This window comes from Anser cygnoides, chromosome 29 (assembly GCF_040182565.1).
Source record: "Anser cygnoides isolate HZ-2024a breed goose chromosome 29, Taihu_goose_T2T_genome, whole genome shotgun sequence".
Lineage (NCBI taxonomy): Eukaryota > Metazoa > Chordata > Aves > Anseriformes > Anatidae > Anser > Anser cygnoides.
Window position 1 is genome coordinate 3,544,823 of NC_089901.1, and position 12,354 is coordinate 3,557,176.

A 12,354-nucleotide genomic window follows, 5' to 3' on the forward strand; every position below is an offset into this window, starting at 1 on the left:
TTACAGGGCGGCGCGGGCCGGGGAGGGGAGGAGGGCGATGGCGGCCATTTTGAGCCGGGCCCAGCGGCGGCGCCTCCATGGCCGGGCGGCGGCGGCGCTGAGCGGCGGCGACGCCATGGACGTGAGGCGGCTGCGGGTCAACGAGCTCAAGGAGGAGCTGGGGCGGCGCGGCCTCGACACCCGCGGCCTCAAAGCGGAGCTGGCAGAGCGGCTGCAGGCGGCCCTGGAGGCGGAGGAGGCCCGGAGGGGGCCCGGAGCGCCCGGCGGGGACCAGGCCCCTGACGGACACTGTAAGGGCCCGGACCGGGACCCCCCGGTAGCCCCTGGGCCTGTCTCGGTAGCTCCCAGTAGCCCCCGGCCTGTCCCCGGTAGCCCCCCGTCCGTGGCCCGGTAGCCCCCCGTCCGTGGCCCGGTAGCCCCCCGTCCGTGGCCCGGTAGCCCCCCGTCCGTGGCCCGGTAGTCCCCGGTAGCCCCCGGGCCTTCCCCGGTAGCCCCCGGTAGCCCGTCCCCGGTAGCCCGTAGCCCGTCCCCGGTAGCTCCCGGTAGCCCCCTGTCCGTGGCCCGGTAGCCCCCTGTCCGTGGCGCAGTAGCCCCCGGCCCATCCCCGGTAGCCCCCCGGGCCTGTCACTGGTAGCCCCCGGCTGTGCCCTTGTAGCCCCCGGTAGCCCCCTGTTCGTGGCCCGGTAGCTCCCGGCCCATCCCCGGTAGCCCCCCGGGCCTGTCATTGGTAGCCCCTGGCTGTGCCCCTGTAGCCCCTGGTAGCCCCCGGGCCTGCCCTCGGGAATTTGAGGGACACCGAGCTGCGGAATCCCTCGTCCCCCTTTGCGCCCTGTCCGTCCACTGGGCAAACCCAACAACGCTCGATTTGTTTCACTTATTTCCCCCTTTTTCCCCCCCAAAAAAAAGATGGCATCGACAACAACGGCCACCCGAGCGAGCCGCAGGGCTACCAGCCCTACGAGCACGCCGCCGCCAAGCAGGACAACGAAACCGGCTACGAGAGGCGACCGTTGGACCACGAGCACCCCGTCCTGCACCCAGGTAGGGGCCCCTTTTCCTCCCGGTGGCCTCCCCCGGTGCTTTTCGGGGGGGGGGGGGGGCTCCCAGCGCCGCTCGCCGTGTCGCCCGCAGAAATGAAGCCGGACGCCAAGCCCGAAGACCCCGCGCCCCCTTACACCGTGCCGCCCCCCAGCTACAACGCCCCCGCTCCCAACTACGGCCTCCCCCCGCCGCCCACCTACAACGCCCCCCCGGCCGCTTACGGCGCGCCGCCACCGCCGCCGCCGGCCGGTTACGGCGCTCCTCCGGCTTACAGCGCGCCGCCGGCCGGCTACAACGCCCCGGCGCCGGGCTACAACGCGCCGCCGGCCGGCTACAGCACCCCGACTTACAGCGCGCCCCCCCCGAGCGGTTACAGCACCCCCGCCTACAGCGCCGCGCCCCCCCCGCCGCCGCCGGCCGGTTACGGCGCCCCCGTCCCCGCCTACAGCGCTCCCCCCGGCGGGTACAGCGCGCCCGACGCCTCGCAGCCCCGAGCGCAGCAGCAGCAGCAGCCCCGCAAGCGGCCCTACGAGGAGCAGCGGGGTCGGGGTTACTACGAGCACCGCGAGGACAAGAGGTGAGCGAACCCCGAAAAGCGGCGCCCCAAAAAAAGCCCCGGGGGGGGGTGGGGTGGGGTGGTGGTGCTGAGCGCTGCCTCCGCCGCAGGGGCCGGTCGCCGCAGCCGCCCGCCGAGGACGAGGAGGAAGATTTTGACGACACGCTGGTGGCCGTCGACACTTGTGAGCGCACCGGGGGGCACCCCAAAAAATAAGCGGGGAGCCCCACGGGGCCGTTTCTCCTCTCCGTCGCCCGCTGGCTGCCGGGAGCGGGGCTTTCCCCGTGCCGCCGGCGGCGGCGGTGGTGTAAGAGGCGGCGTTTTCCTCCCCCCCCCCCCCAGACAACTGCGACCTGCACTTCAAAGTGGCCCGGGACCGCTACAGCGGCTACCCGCTGACCATCGAGGGCTTCGCCTACCTGTGGTCGGGCGCCCGCGCCACCTACGGTGCGCGGCAGGGCCGCGTCTGCTACGAGATGAAGGTGAGCGCCGCGACGGGTCGCGACGGCGCCGAAGCGGCCCGAAAAAAAAACACAAAAAAACCCTCCTCGTTTGGCTCCCGCCTCGCAGGTTAACGAGGAAATCTCCGTCAAGCACCTCCCGGCCACGGAGCCCGACCCCCACGTGGTGCGGGTGGGGTGGTCGCTGGACTCGTGCAGCACCCAGCTGGGTAAGGGCTGCCGAAAGCGACGGTTTTGGGGCTGGAAAGGCTTTTTTTCTGGTTGTTTTGCTCCCCGTTTTGGCTCACCCGGCCGCTCTGCGCCCAACCAGGCGAGGAGCCCTTCTCCTACGGCTACGGCGGCACCGGCAAGAAATCGACCAACTGCAAATTCGAGAATTACGGGGAAACCTTCGCTGAGAACGACGTCATCGCCTGCCTCGTCGTGAGTTCCCCCTCCCGAGCCCCGTCGTCGGTGCCGCCTCCACCTCGCCTGCGGCCCCCAGCCGCGGCGGGGGGCGACGCCCGGCCCCAAAACCCCCTCCGGGGGCTTCACCCGCGGTTGCCTCCCCCCCGGCGCAGGACTTTGAGTGCGGGGAGGAGGTGGAGATGTCCTTCATGAAGAACGGCAAGTGGCTGGGGGTGGCGTACCGCGTGCGGAAGGAGGCGCTGGGCGGCCGCGCGCTCTTCCCCCACGTCCTGGTGAAGAACTGCGCCATCGAGTTCAACTTCGGCCAACGGGACGCCACCTACTTCGCCGTCCCGCCCGGCTTCACCTTCATCCAGCACCTCCCCGTCGCCGAACGCGTCCGCGGCACCCTGGGGCCCAAGAGCAAAGCCGAGTGCGAGGTGCGGGGGCTACCGGGGCCGGCGGGGGGGCTCCCGGTTGTTTTTTTTTGGGGGGGTGGGGGCTCTTCCAGTCGTGACGGCGTCCCCGTTGGCCCCCGGTAGATCCTGATGATGGTCGGGCTGCCCGCTGCCGGCAAGACGACGTGGGCCGTCAAGCACGCGGCCGCCAACCCCTCCAAGAAGTACAACATCTTGGGCACCAACGCCATCATGGACAAAATGAGGGTAAGGGGAGGGGGGGGCGAAGGGCGGGTCCCTCGTCGCGACGCCGCGGGTGCTGAGCGGCTCCGTCTCGCCCCCAAGGTGATGGGGTTGCGGCGGCAGCGCAACTACGCGGGGCGCTGGGACGTCCTGATCCAGCAGGCGACGCAGTGCCTCAACCGCCTCATCCAGATCGCCGCCCGCAAGAAGCGCAACTACATCCTGGACCAGGTGTTGGGGGGGGGACAACGCCCAGTGGGACCCCCCCCGGGGACGGTCCCGGTGGCCCCGTGGCGCGCCGCTGGCCCCAAACCCTTCCTTCCTCGTTTCTTGAGCTCCCTGACTCCCTGCTTTGGGGGTATATTGGGGAGGAAAAGGGGTTTTTCTAGCCCGAGTTGTGCTGCAGGGGGGGCGGGGGGGGGGTGAAGGAGCCACGTGGAATGAGGGGGGTCGCTAAAACGGGCGGTTTTATTCCCAATTCTGTGGGGTGTGAGCGGCGTAGGTTGAAGCCCCCAGGTTTAGCGCTGCCCCTGTGGGTGTTCGGGGAGGGAAAGCTCCCGCTGTGCTCCCAAATAACCCCCCCCAAATCTTAAATAACCCCCTCCCGTGTCCCAGATAATCTCTCCGACTCCCAAACAACCTCCCGGCTCCCAAATAACTCCCCACAATCACACATAATCCCTCCCGACTCCCAAATAACCCCCCCCAATTCCCAAATAACCTCCCTAATCCCAAATAACCTCCTTCCTAATCCCAAACAACCCCCCCAAATCCCTAGAAAAACCCTCCTGACACCCAAATAACCGCTCCCAAATCCCAAACAACTTCCCCAAGTCCCCCAAAAACTCCTCCTGACTCCCAAATAACCCGCCCGTTTCCCAAACAGCCCTCCTAAATCCCAAATAACCCCGTCAAGTCTGCAAAAAAACCCTTCCAAATCCCAAATAATCCCCTCCCAAGCCCCAGATAAGCCCCCCGAGTCCCAAATAACCTTTCCAAATCCCAAATAACCCCTCCTGACTCCCCAAAACCCCTTCCAAATCCCAAATAACCCCCTCCCAACTCCCAAATAACCTTCCCAAGTCCCCAGTTCCACCCCCAAATGCCAAATAACCGCTCGCAAATCACAAACAACTCCCCCAAGTCCCCCAAAAACCCCTCCTGACTCCCAAATAACCCCCCGCACTTCCCAAACAGCGCTCCTAAATCCCAAATAACCCCCTCCTGACTCCCCAAAACCCCTTCCAAATCCGAATAACCCCCCCAAATCCCAAACAACCCCCTCCCAACTCCCAAATAACCTTCCCAAGTCCCCAGTTCCCCCCAAATCCCAAACAACCCCTTCCCAAGTCCCCCAAAAAACCCTCCCAACTCCCAAATAACCTTCCCAAGTCCCCAAATAACCCCCCCAAATCCCAAATAACCTTCCCAAGTCCCCAAAAAAGCCGTCCCAACTCCCAAATAACCTTCCCAAGTCCCCAAATAACCCACCCAAATCCCAAGTAACCTTCCCAAGTCCCCAAATAACCCCCCCAAATCCCAAGTAACCTTCCCAAGTCCCCAGTTCCCCCCAAATCCCAAACAACCCCTTCCCAAGTCCCCCAAAAAACCCTCCCAACTCCCAAATAACCTTCCCAAGTCCCCAATCCCCCCCAACTCCCAAATAACCTCCCCAAATCCCAAAAAATCCCAAACAACCCCCTCCCAAGTCCCAAAAAACCCTCCCAAGTCCCAAATAACCTTCCCAAGTCCCCAGTTCCCCCCCAAATCCCAAATAACCCCCCCAAATCCCAAACAACCCCCTCCCAACTCCCAAATAACCTTCCCAGTTTCCCCCCAACTCCCAAGTAACCTCCCCAAATCCCAAAAAATCCCAAACAACCCCCTCCCAACTCCCAAATAACCCCCCCAAATCCCAAATAACCTTCCCAAGCCCCCAAAAAAACCCTCCCAACTCCCAAATAACCTTCCCAAGTCCCCAATCCCCCCCCCCAACTCCCAAATAACCTCCCCAAATCCCAAAAAATCCCAAACAACCCCCCCCAAATCCCAAATAACGACCTCTTTTCCCCCCCCGCACCCCCAGACCAACGTTTACGGCTCGGCCCAGCGGCGAAAAATGCGTCCCTTCGAGGGCTTCCAGCGCAAGGCCATCGTCATCTGCCCCACGGACGAGGACCTGCGCGACCGCACCATCAAGAGGACGGACGAGGAGGGCAAGGACGTGCCCGACCACGCCGTGCTCGAGATGAAAGGTTTTTCCCCCAAAAAAGTGTAATTTTGGGGGGGTCGGAATCGCGCTGGGAACCCCGAAAGCACAGCTTAGACCCCTGCGTTTTAGTTTTTTTTGGGAAAAACGCCGGGAGTCCCCGAACTGCCGCTTTTCCCCTTCCTGTTTTGTTTGTTTTTTTTTTTTGGGGGGAAAAATCCCTTGAAAAGCCCCCGTGCTGCTGCTTGTCCCCGCCCTCATCTGTTTTTATGGGGGGAAAAACCCATGGCAAGCCCCTAAACTGCCGCTTTTCCCCTTTCTGTTTAAATTTTATGGGGAAAAAAACCCACTACGAGCCCCCCGACTGCCGCTTTTCCCCTTTCTAATTTAATTTTTTGGGGAAAAAAAACCCTGACAAAGCCCCTAGACTCCTCTTATCCAAGCTCTATTTGAATTATTTGGGGAAAAAAAAAAACACTGTGAGCCCCCAGACTGATGCTTTTCCCCTTTCTATTTTATTTTTTTTGGGGAAAAAAAACCCCCAGCGAGCCCCCAGGCTGCCTCTTACCCCGCTCCGTTTTAATTTTTTTGGGAAAAAAGACGTAGCTTAACCCTGCTCTGTGTTAATTTGGGGGAAAAAAATCAGCGAGCCCCCAGACTGACGCCTTTCCCCTTTCTGTTTGAATTTTTGGGGGGGAAAAAGCCCCAACGAGCCCCCAGACTTCTCTCATCCCCACTTTGTTTGAATTTTTGGCAGAAAAAAACCCTAACTTGTCCCCCGCTCTGTTTTAATTTTGAGGGAAAAAACCCACTGTGAGCCCCCAGGCTGCCGCTTTTCTCCTTTCTATTTTAATTATTTTGGGGAAAAATCCCCCAGCGAGCCCCCAGGCTGCCTCTTAACCCCGCTCTGTTTTAGTTTTTTGGGGAAAAAAGACGTAGCTTAACCCTGCTCTGTTTTAATTTGGGGGAAAAAAAAACCAGCGAGCCCCCAGACTGACGCTTTTCCCCTTTCTGTTTGATTTTTTTGGGGAAAAAACCCCTAGCTTGTCCCCGCTCTGTTTTAATTTGGGGGGAGAAAAACCCCGAGCAAGCCCCCAGGCTGCCTCTTATCCCTTTCTGTTTTAATTTTTTGGGGAAAAAACCGCTGCGAGCCCCCAAACTGCCACATTTTCCCTTTCTATCTTAATTTTTTTGGGGGAAAAATCCCCCAGCGACCCCCCCCAGGCTGCCTCTTATCCCTCTCCATTTTAATTTTTGGGGGAAAAAACCGCTGCGAGCCCCCAAACTGCCACATTTTCCCTTTCTATCTTAATTTTTTTGGGGAAAAATCCCCCAGCGAGCCCCTAGGCTGCCTCTTACCCTGCTCCGTTTTAATTTTTTTTGGGAAAAAAAAAAAACCCATCATTTTGTCCCCGCTCTGTTAATTTTTGGTGAACCCCCCCCCCCCAGCGAGACCCTTCCCCAAGCCGCGTTTCTCCCTCCCCTTCAACTTTCCGCTGAAAAACCCGCGACCCCCCACCCCTTGTTGCCGGGGGGTGGCATATTTTGAATTATCCCCTTCCCGATTTTATTTCCCCCCCCCGATTTTATTTCCCCCCCCGCAGCCAATTTCACGCTGCCCGAGGCGGGCGACTTCCTGGACGCCGTGCTCTTCGTGGAGCTGCAGCGCGACGAGGCGGCCGAGCTGGTGCGCCAGTACAACGAGGAGGGGCGCAAAGCGGGGCCCCCCCCGAGAAACGCTTCGACGGGCGCCCCCCAGCTTTTCGGGGCCGCGGCGGCGGCTTCCAGGCTCGTTTCGAGGGCCGGGGAGGTGCCGCCGCGCCCCCCCCTCCTCGGCCGGGGGCACCCGGGGGCTTCCAGGGCCGGGGCGGCGGCGGGGGGGCTTCCGAGGAGGGGGCGGCGGAGGAGGTGGAGGTAAGGACCCCCCCCCCGCCAAAAAAAAACCCTTTTTGTGTGTGTTTAGGTCCCGGGGGGCACCTCTCAGTGGTCCCGGGCCTCTCAGGGGTGCTCGTGGGGTGTTTTGGGGTTCGAAGACCCCCCCCCAAAATCCCTCCTGAGCGTCCCGTGGCGGGGGGGTGTCAATTTTTGGGGTGGGGGGGCTTGGGGTGGTCTCCTCGCCTTCACTTTTGGGGTTTGGGGTTGAGCTGCGGGTGGTCCCAAAGCCCCCACCGAGGTTCTTCTGTGTGTCCCGGGGGGCTTTGGGGTCTTGGGGGGGCTTTGGGGTCTTGGGAAGGGTCTTGGGGGGCTTTGGGGTCTTGGGGGGGCTTTGGGGTCTTGGGAAGGGTCTTGGGGGGGCTTTGGGGTCTTGGGAGGGGTCTTGGGGGGTTGTTGGGGTCTTGGGGGGGCTTTGGGGTCTTGGGAAGGGTCTTGGGGGGCTTTGGGGTCTTGGGAGGGGTCTTGGGGGGGTTGTTGGGGTCTTGGGGGGCTTTGGGGTCTTGGGAGGGGTCTTGGGGGGGCTTTGGGGTCTTGGGAGGGGTCTTGGGGGGGCTTTGGGGTCTTGGGGGGTCTTGGGGGGGTTGTTGGGGTCTTGGGGGAGCTTTGGGGACTTGGGAGGGGTCTTGGGGTGGGTCTTGGGGTCTCGGGGGGGCCTGAGGTCTCAGGGGGGCTTGGGGGTTTGGGGGCGGGCCTTGGGTCTGGACCCCCCCCCACAGCCTCTCGGGGTGTTCCCCAGGATGCTGAGACCCCAAAACCCTTCCTGCGTGTCCCATGGGGGGGGGGGCTCTGGGTGGCCCCCCTTGGACCCAGGGCTCAACACCTGGGGGGGGGGCTTCGGGCTCCTCGAGCCTGCTCCGGGGGCCCCAACCCCCCCCACATCCCAGGGGGGTGATTTTGGGGCTCAAACATCAGGGATTGGGACCTTCCTTGCCCCCCCCCGTGCCCCCCCCTCACCTCAACACCCCCCCCTTTTTTATTTCCAGCCTTCAACCGCGGCACCTACGCCCCCAACCGCTGGAGCAACCCCCCCGCGACGGCCCCCCCCGGCCCCCGCCGCCGCCGCCGCCCCCGCCCCCCCCGGCGCCCCGCGGCGCCTACGGCCGCAGCCCCCAACCCCAAAGCAGCTTCAGCCCCGCTCGCAACCCCCCGGGGGGCCGCGGCGGCGGCGGGGGGGCCGCAGCGGCGGTTGGGGGCGGCGGCGGCGGGGGGCGGCTACAAAACCAGCAGCGGGGGCACCCCCCCGCCAACGCCCCCGCCACCTACAGCCAAGGACAGCAGGTAACCGACCCCCCCCCCCCCCCGAGACCCCCCCCCGGCGGGGAGCGGGCGCACCCTAAGGTGCCCCCACCCCCCCCCGTTGTGTCCCCCCCCGCAGCCCGGTTACAGCCAGCCCTACGGGCAGGGGGGTACGCGCAGAGCTACCCCCCGGCTACGGCTACGGCAGCTACAGCGGCTACAGCCAAAGCTACCCCCAGCCCCCCCGGCACGGGGCAGGGCTACGGCCAGGGCTACGGCCACTACCACCAGGTGCGGGGTTTTGGGGCGAAAAAGCCCCTTTTTGGGGCTTTCCGGGGGAAAATGCGGGGTTTTGTGGCTGGGGGGAAAAGTTTGGAAGGGGAGGGGTTGGGGGGAAAGGGAGGGGGAAGGGGGGGGAAGGGGGGGCTGGGGGGTGGAGTGGGGGTTATTTTGGGGGGTTTGGGGGTTTTTGGGGTTTTTGGGGGGTTGGGGGTTTTTGGGTTTTTGGGGGGGTTGGGGTTTTTTGGGGGGGTTGGGGTTTTTGGGGTTTTGGGGGTTTGGGGTTTTGGGGGGTTTGGGGTTTTGGGGGGTTTGGGGTTTTGGGGGGTTTGGGGTTTTGGGGGGTTTGGGGTTTTGGGGGGTTTGGGGTTTTGGGGGGTTTGGGGTTTTTGGGTTTTTTGGGGGGTAGGGTTTTTGGGGGTTTTGGGGGGGTTGGGGTTTTTGGGGGTTGGGGTTTTTTGTTTTTTGGGGGGGGTTGGGGTTTTTTGGGGGGTTGGGGTTTTTTGGGGTTTTTGGGGGGTTGGGGTTTTTGGTTTTTTTTTTTTGGGGGGTAGGGGTTTTTTGGGGGTAGGGGGTTTTTGGGGGCTTGGGGTTTTTTGGGGGTTTTTGGGGGTTGGGTTTTTTTGGGGGTTTTTCGGGGGTTGGGGTTTTTGGGGGGTTTTGGGGGGTTGGGGTTTTTGGGTTTTTTTGGGGGGTTGGGGTTTTTTGGGTTTTTGGGGGGCTTGGGGTTTTTTGGGGGGCTTGGGGTTTTTTGGGGGGCTTGGGGTTTTGGGGTTTTTTGGGGGGGTTGGGGTTTTTTGGGGGTTGGGGTTTTTTGTTTTTTTTTGGGGGTTGGGTTTTGTGTGTTTTGGGGGTTTGCTTTGGGGTGTTTTGGGGATTTGGTTTGTTTTTTTGGGGGGTTTGGGGTTTGTCTTGTTTTTGGGGGGTTTGGGGTTTGGTTTTGGGGTTTGTCTTGGTTTAGGGTTTTTTGGTTTCAGGGTTTGGTTTTGGGGTGTTTTGATGATTTGTCTGGTGTGGGTTTTTTAGGGTTTGGGGTTTGTCTTGCTTTGTGTTTTTTTTGACTTTGGTTTTAGGGTTTGTCTTGGTTTGGGTTTTTTGGGGTTTGGTTTTGGGGTTTGTCTTGGTTTGGGGTTTTATGGTTTCAGGGTTTCGGGGTGTTTTGGGGATTTGTCTGGTTTGGGTTTTTTGGGGGGGGTTTGGGGGTTGTCTTGTTTTTTGGGGGGTTTGGGGTTTGTCTTGCATTGTGTTTTTTTTGACTTTGGTTTTGGGGTTTGTCTTGGTTTGGGATTTTTTGGGGTTTGTCTTGGTTTGGGGTTTTTTGGGGTTTGGTTTTGGGGTTTGTCTTGGTTTGGGGTTTCTTGGTTTCGGGGTTTGGTTTGGGGTGTTTTGTTTTGGGGATTTGTCTGGTTTGGGTTTTTTGGGGGTTTGGGGTTTGTCTTGCATTGTGTTTTTTTTGACTTTGGTTTTGGGGTTTGTCTTGGTTTGGGTTTTTGGTTTTAGGGTTTGGGGTTTGTCCTGTTTTGTTTTTTTGGGGGTTTGGTGTCTTGGTTTGTTTTTTTTGGGGGTTGGGTTTTGTCTTGTATTGGGGTTTTATGGTTTGGGGGTTTGGGGTTTGTCTCGGTTTGGGGTTTTTTTGGTTTTAGGGTTTGTCTGGTTTGGGTTTTTGGGGTTTGGGTTTGTCTTGGTTTAGGTTTTTTTTTGGTTTGGGTTTTGTTTTGGGGTTTTTGGTTTGGGGTTTGTCTTGGTTTCCTATTTTGTTTTGGGGATTTGTCTGGTTTGGTTTTTTGGGCGTTTTGGGGGGTTTGGGGTTTGCCTTGTTTTGGGGTTTTTGGTTTGGGGGTTTGTCTTTTTTTGGGTTTGTGGTTTGTCTTTGTTTTTTTGGGGGTTGGTTTTGGGTTTTTGGTTTGGGGTTTTGTCTTGGTTTGTTTTTTCTGGGGTTTGGGGCTTTGGGGTTTGTGGTTGTTTTTTTTTTGGCTTTGGTTTTGGTGTTTGTCTTGATTTGGGATGTTTTGGTTTGGGGTTTTGGTGTTTTTTTTGTTGTTTCTTTTTTTTTTCTGGAGGACGGGGGTGTATTTGGGCGCGAAATCCCTCCCCCAACTTCTCTGGCGGGTTAACGGGATCTCAGGTCGAAATCCCCCGTTCCCTAGGGGATGGGATTGTTTTGGGGGAAAATTCCGAGTTTTTGGAGGACGGGGTGAAATTTCCTGTGCCGTTTTCTCTGCTGGGCAACAAGAATTTGGGGTGAAAACTCTTTTTCTAGGGGTTTTGGGGTGAAAACCACTGTTCCCAGAAGGAGAGGAGCGGGAATTTGGGGGTGAAACCCCTCCTTTCTCTAAAGGACAAGATTCTGTTTACTTCCCCACAACCGGGGGCAGAATTTTGGGCTGAAATCCCCCCTTTTTCTCCCAGTGAGATCAAAAACCCCCCATTTCCTCACCGAGGTCATCCCGGGCGGGGGAGAAAAAGAAACTTTCCAATCATTTTGGGGCTGAAACCCCCTTTTCCTCTTCCCTCACCAGTCTCTCCCTCCCCGCCCCCGGCTCATTTTTTTGTCGTTTATTTATTTTTAACCATTTTCCCTGTTTTTTTTCCCCAGTATGCCCAGCAGTGGAGCCAGTACTACCAGCACCAGAGCCCCTGGCCCCCCTACTACGGCAGCTACGACTACGGCAGCTACGCCGGCAGCTCGCAGGGGGAGCCAGCGCCCAGTGACCCCCCACCCCGGACAACCACCGAGAGTCCCTTTTTGGGGCGATTTCCGCCTTTTCCGGCGTTTCCAGCAGCTCCGCAACAAGAGGCATGCGCCCCGCCCCTCTCGTGAACGTTGAGTTTTTCTCCATCTGTTTAAAAAAAAACAAAAACAAACAAAAAAACCCACGATATTTTTAACCTCAAACAGACTGGGATCTTAAAAAAAACGAAACAAAAAAGAAAAAAAAAACACATTTTGGAGAGTTTTTTTTTCCTAATTTTGGACTGTTTTTCCTCCCCATTTTGGGCCCGTTTCAACCCCGGGGCGGGGGCCTCGGGCTCGTTTTGGGGTCCTTTGGGAGCCCCCAGTCCTGGGGGGAGGCCCCAGCTCCATGTCTGTCTGTCCCCCCTGTCCGTCTGTCCCCATCTGATGGTGATTATGCTTCCTCCACCCCATTTTTTCCTTTTTTTTTGGTTTTTTTTTGTTTTTTTTTTAGATATTTCGGTAACTTTTTACTGTGTGCCCGCCCTCCCCTTGGCGTTTCAGGTGAGGAAGGAGAAAAAAAAAAACTACCAATAAAAATGAGGAAAAAAACTGAAAAGTGAGCGGTCGCTGGCCCTGCCTCGCTTCCTCGGGGGCCAGATTTGGGGTGGATTTGGTGAAAATAGGAAAAAAAGGAGGGAGGAAAGGAGGGAAGAATGAGAGGGAAATAGGGAAAAATGAGGGAAACGTGAGGGAAAAATGAGGCAAGTGGGAAAAATGAGGGGAAAATAGGGAAAATAAGGGAAACATGAAGGAAAAAGAGGAAAAAATGAGGGGAAAATAGGGAGAAATGGGGTAAACCTGAAGGAATAATGAGGAAATAGGAATAAATGAGGGGAAAATTGGGAAACGAGGGAAAAACGAGGAATGTAGGA

General features: G+C 59.0%; 1 protein-coding gene across 1 annotated transcript; it reads left to right on the forward strand.

Annotated features, from left to right (window-relative positions):
* The first annotated feature begins 13 nt into the window (after nt 1–13).
* HNRNPUL1 (heterogeneous nuclear ribonucleoprotein U like 1) lies at nt 14–12,017 on the forward strand. The gene is given in 20 exon segments (XM_066984607.1): nt 14–290; nt 907–1,041; nt 1,132–1,618; nt 1,708–1,781; nt 1,940–2,079; nt 2,168–2,267; nt 2,369–2,481; nt 2,619–2,885; nt 2,988–3,110; nt 3,189–3,317; nt 5,173–5,341; nt 6,900–7,025; nt 7,028–7,168; nt 7,171–7,209; nt 8,214–8,249; nt 8,291–8,508; nt 8,606–8,649; nt 8,651–8,757; nt 10,893–10,951; nt 11,342–12,017. Coding segments are annotated over 20 exon segments (2,985 nt in total). The 5' UTR covers nt 14–37; the 3' UTR covers nt 11,567–12,017.
* Nucleotides 12,018–12,354: the final 337 nt, after the last annotated feature.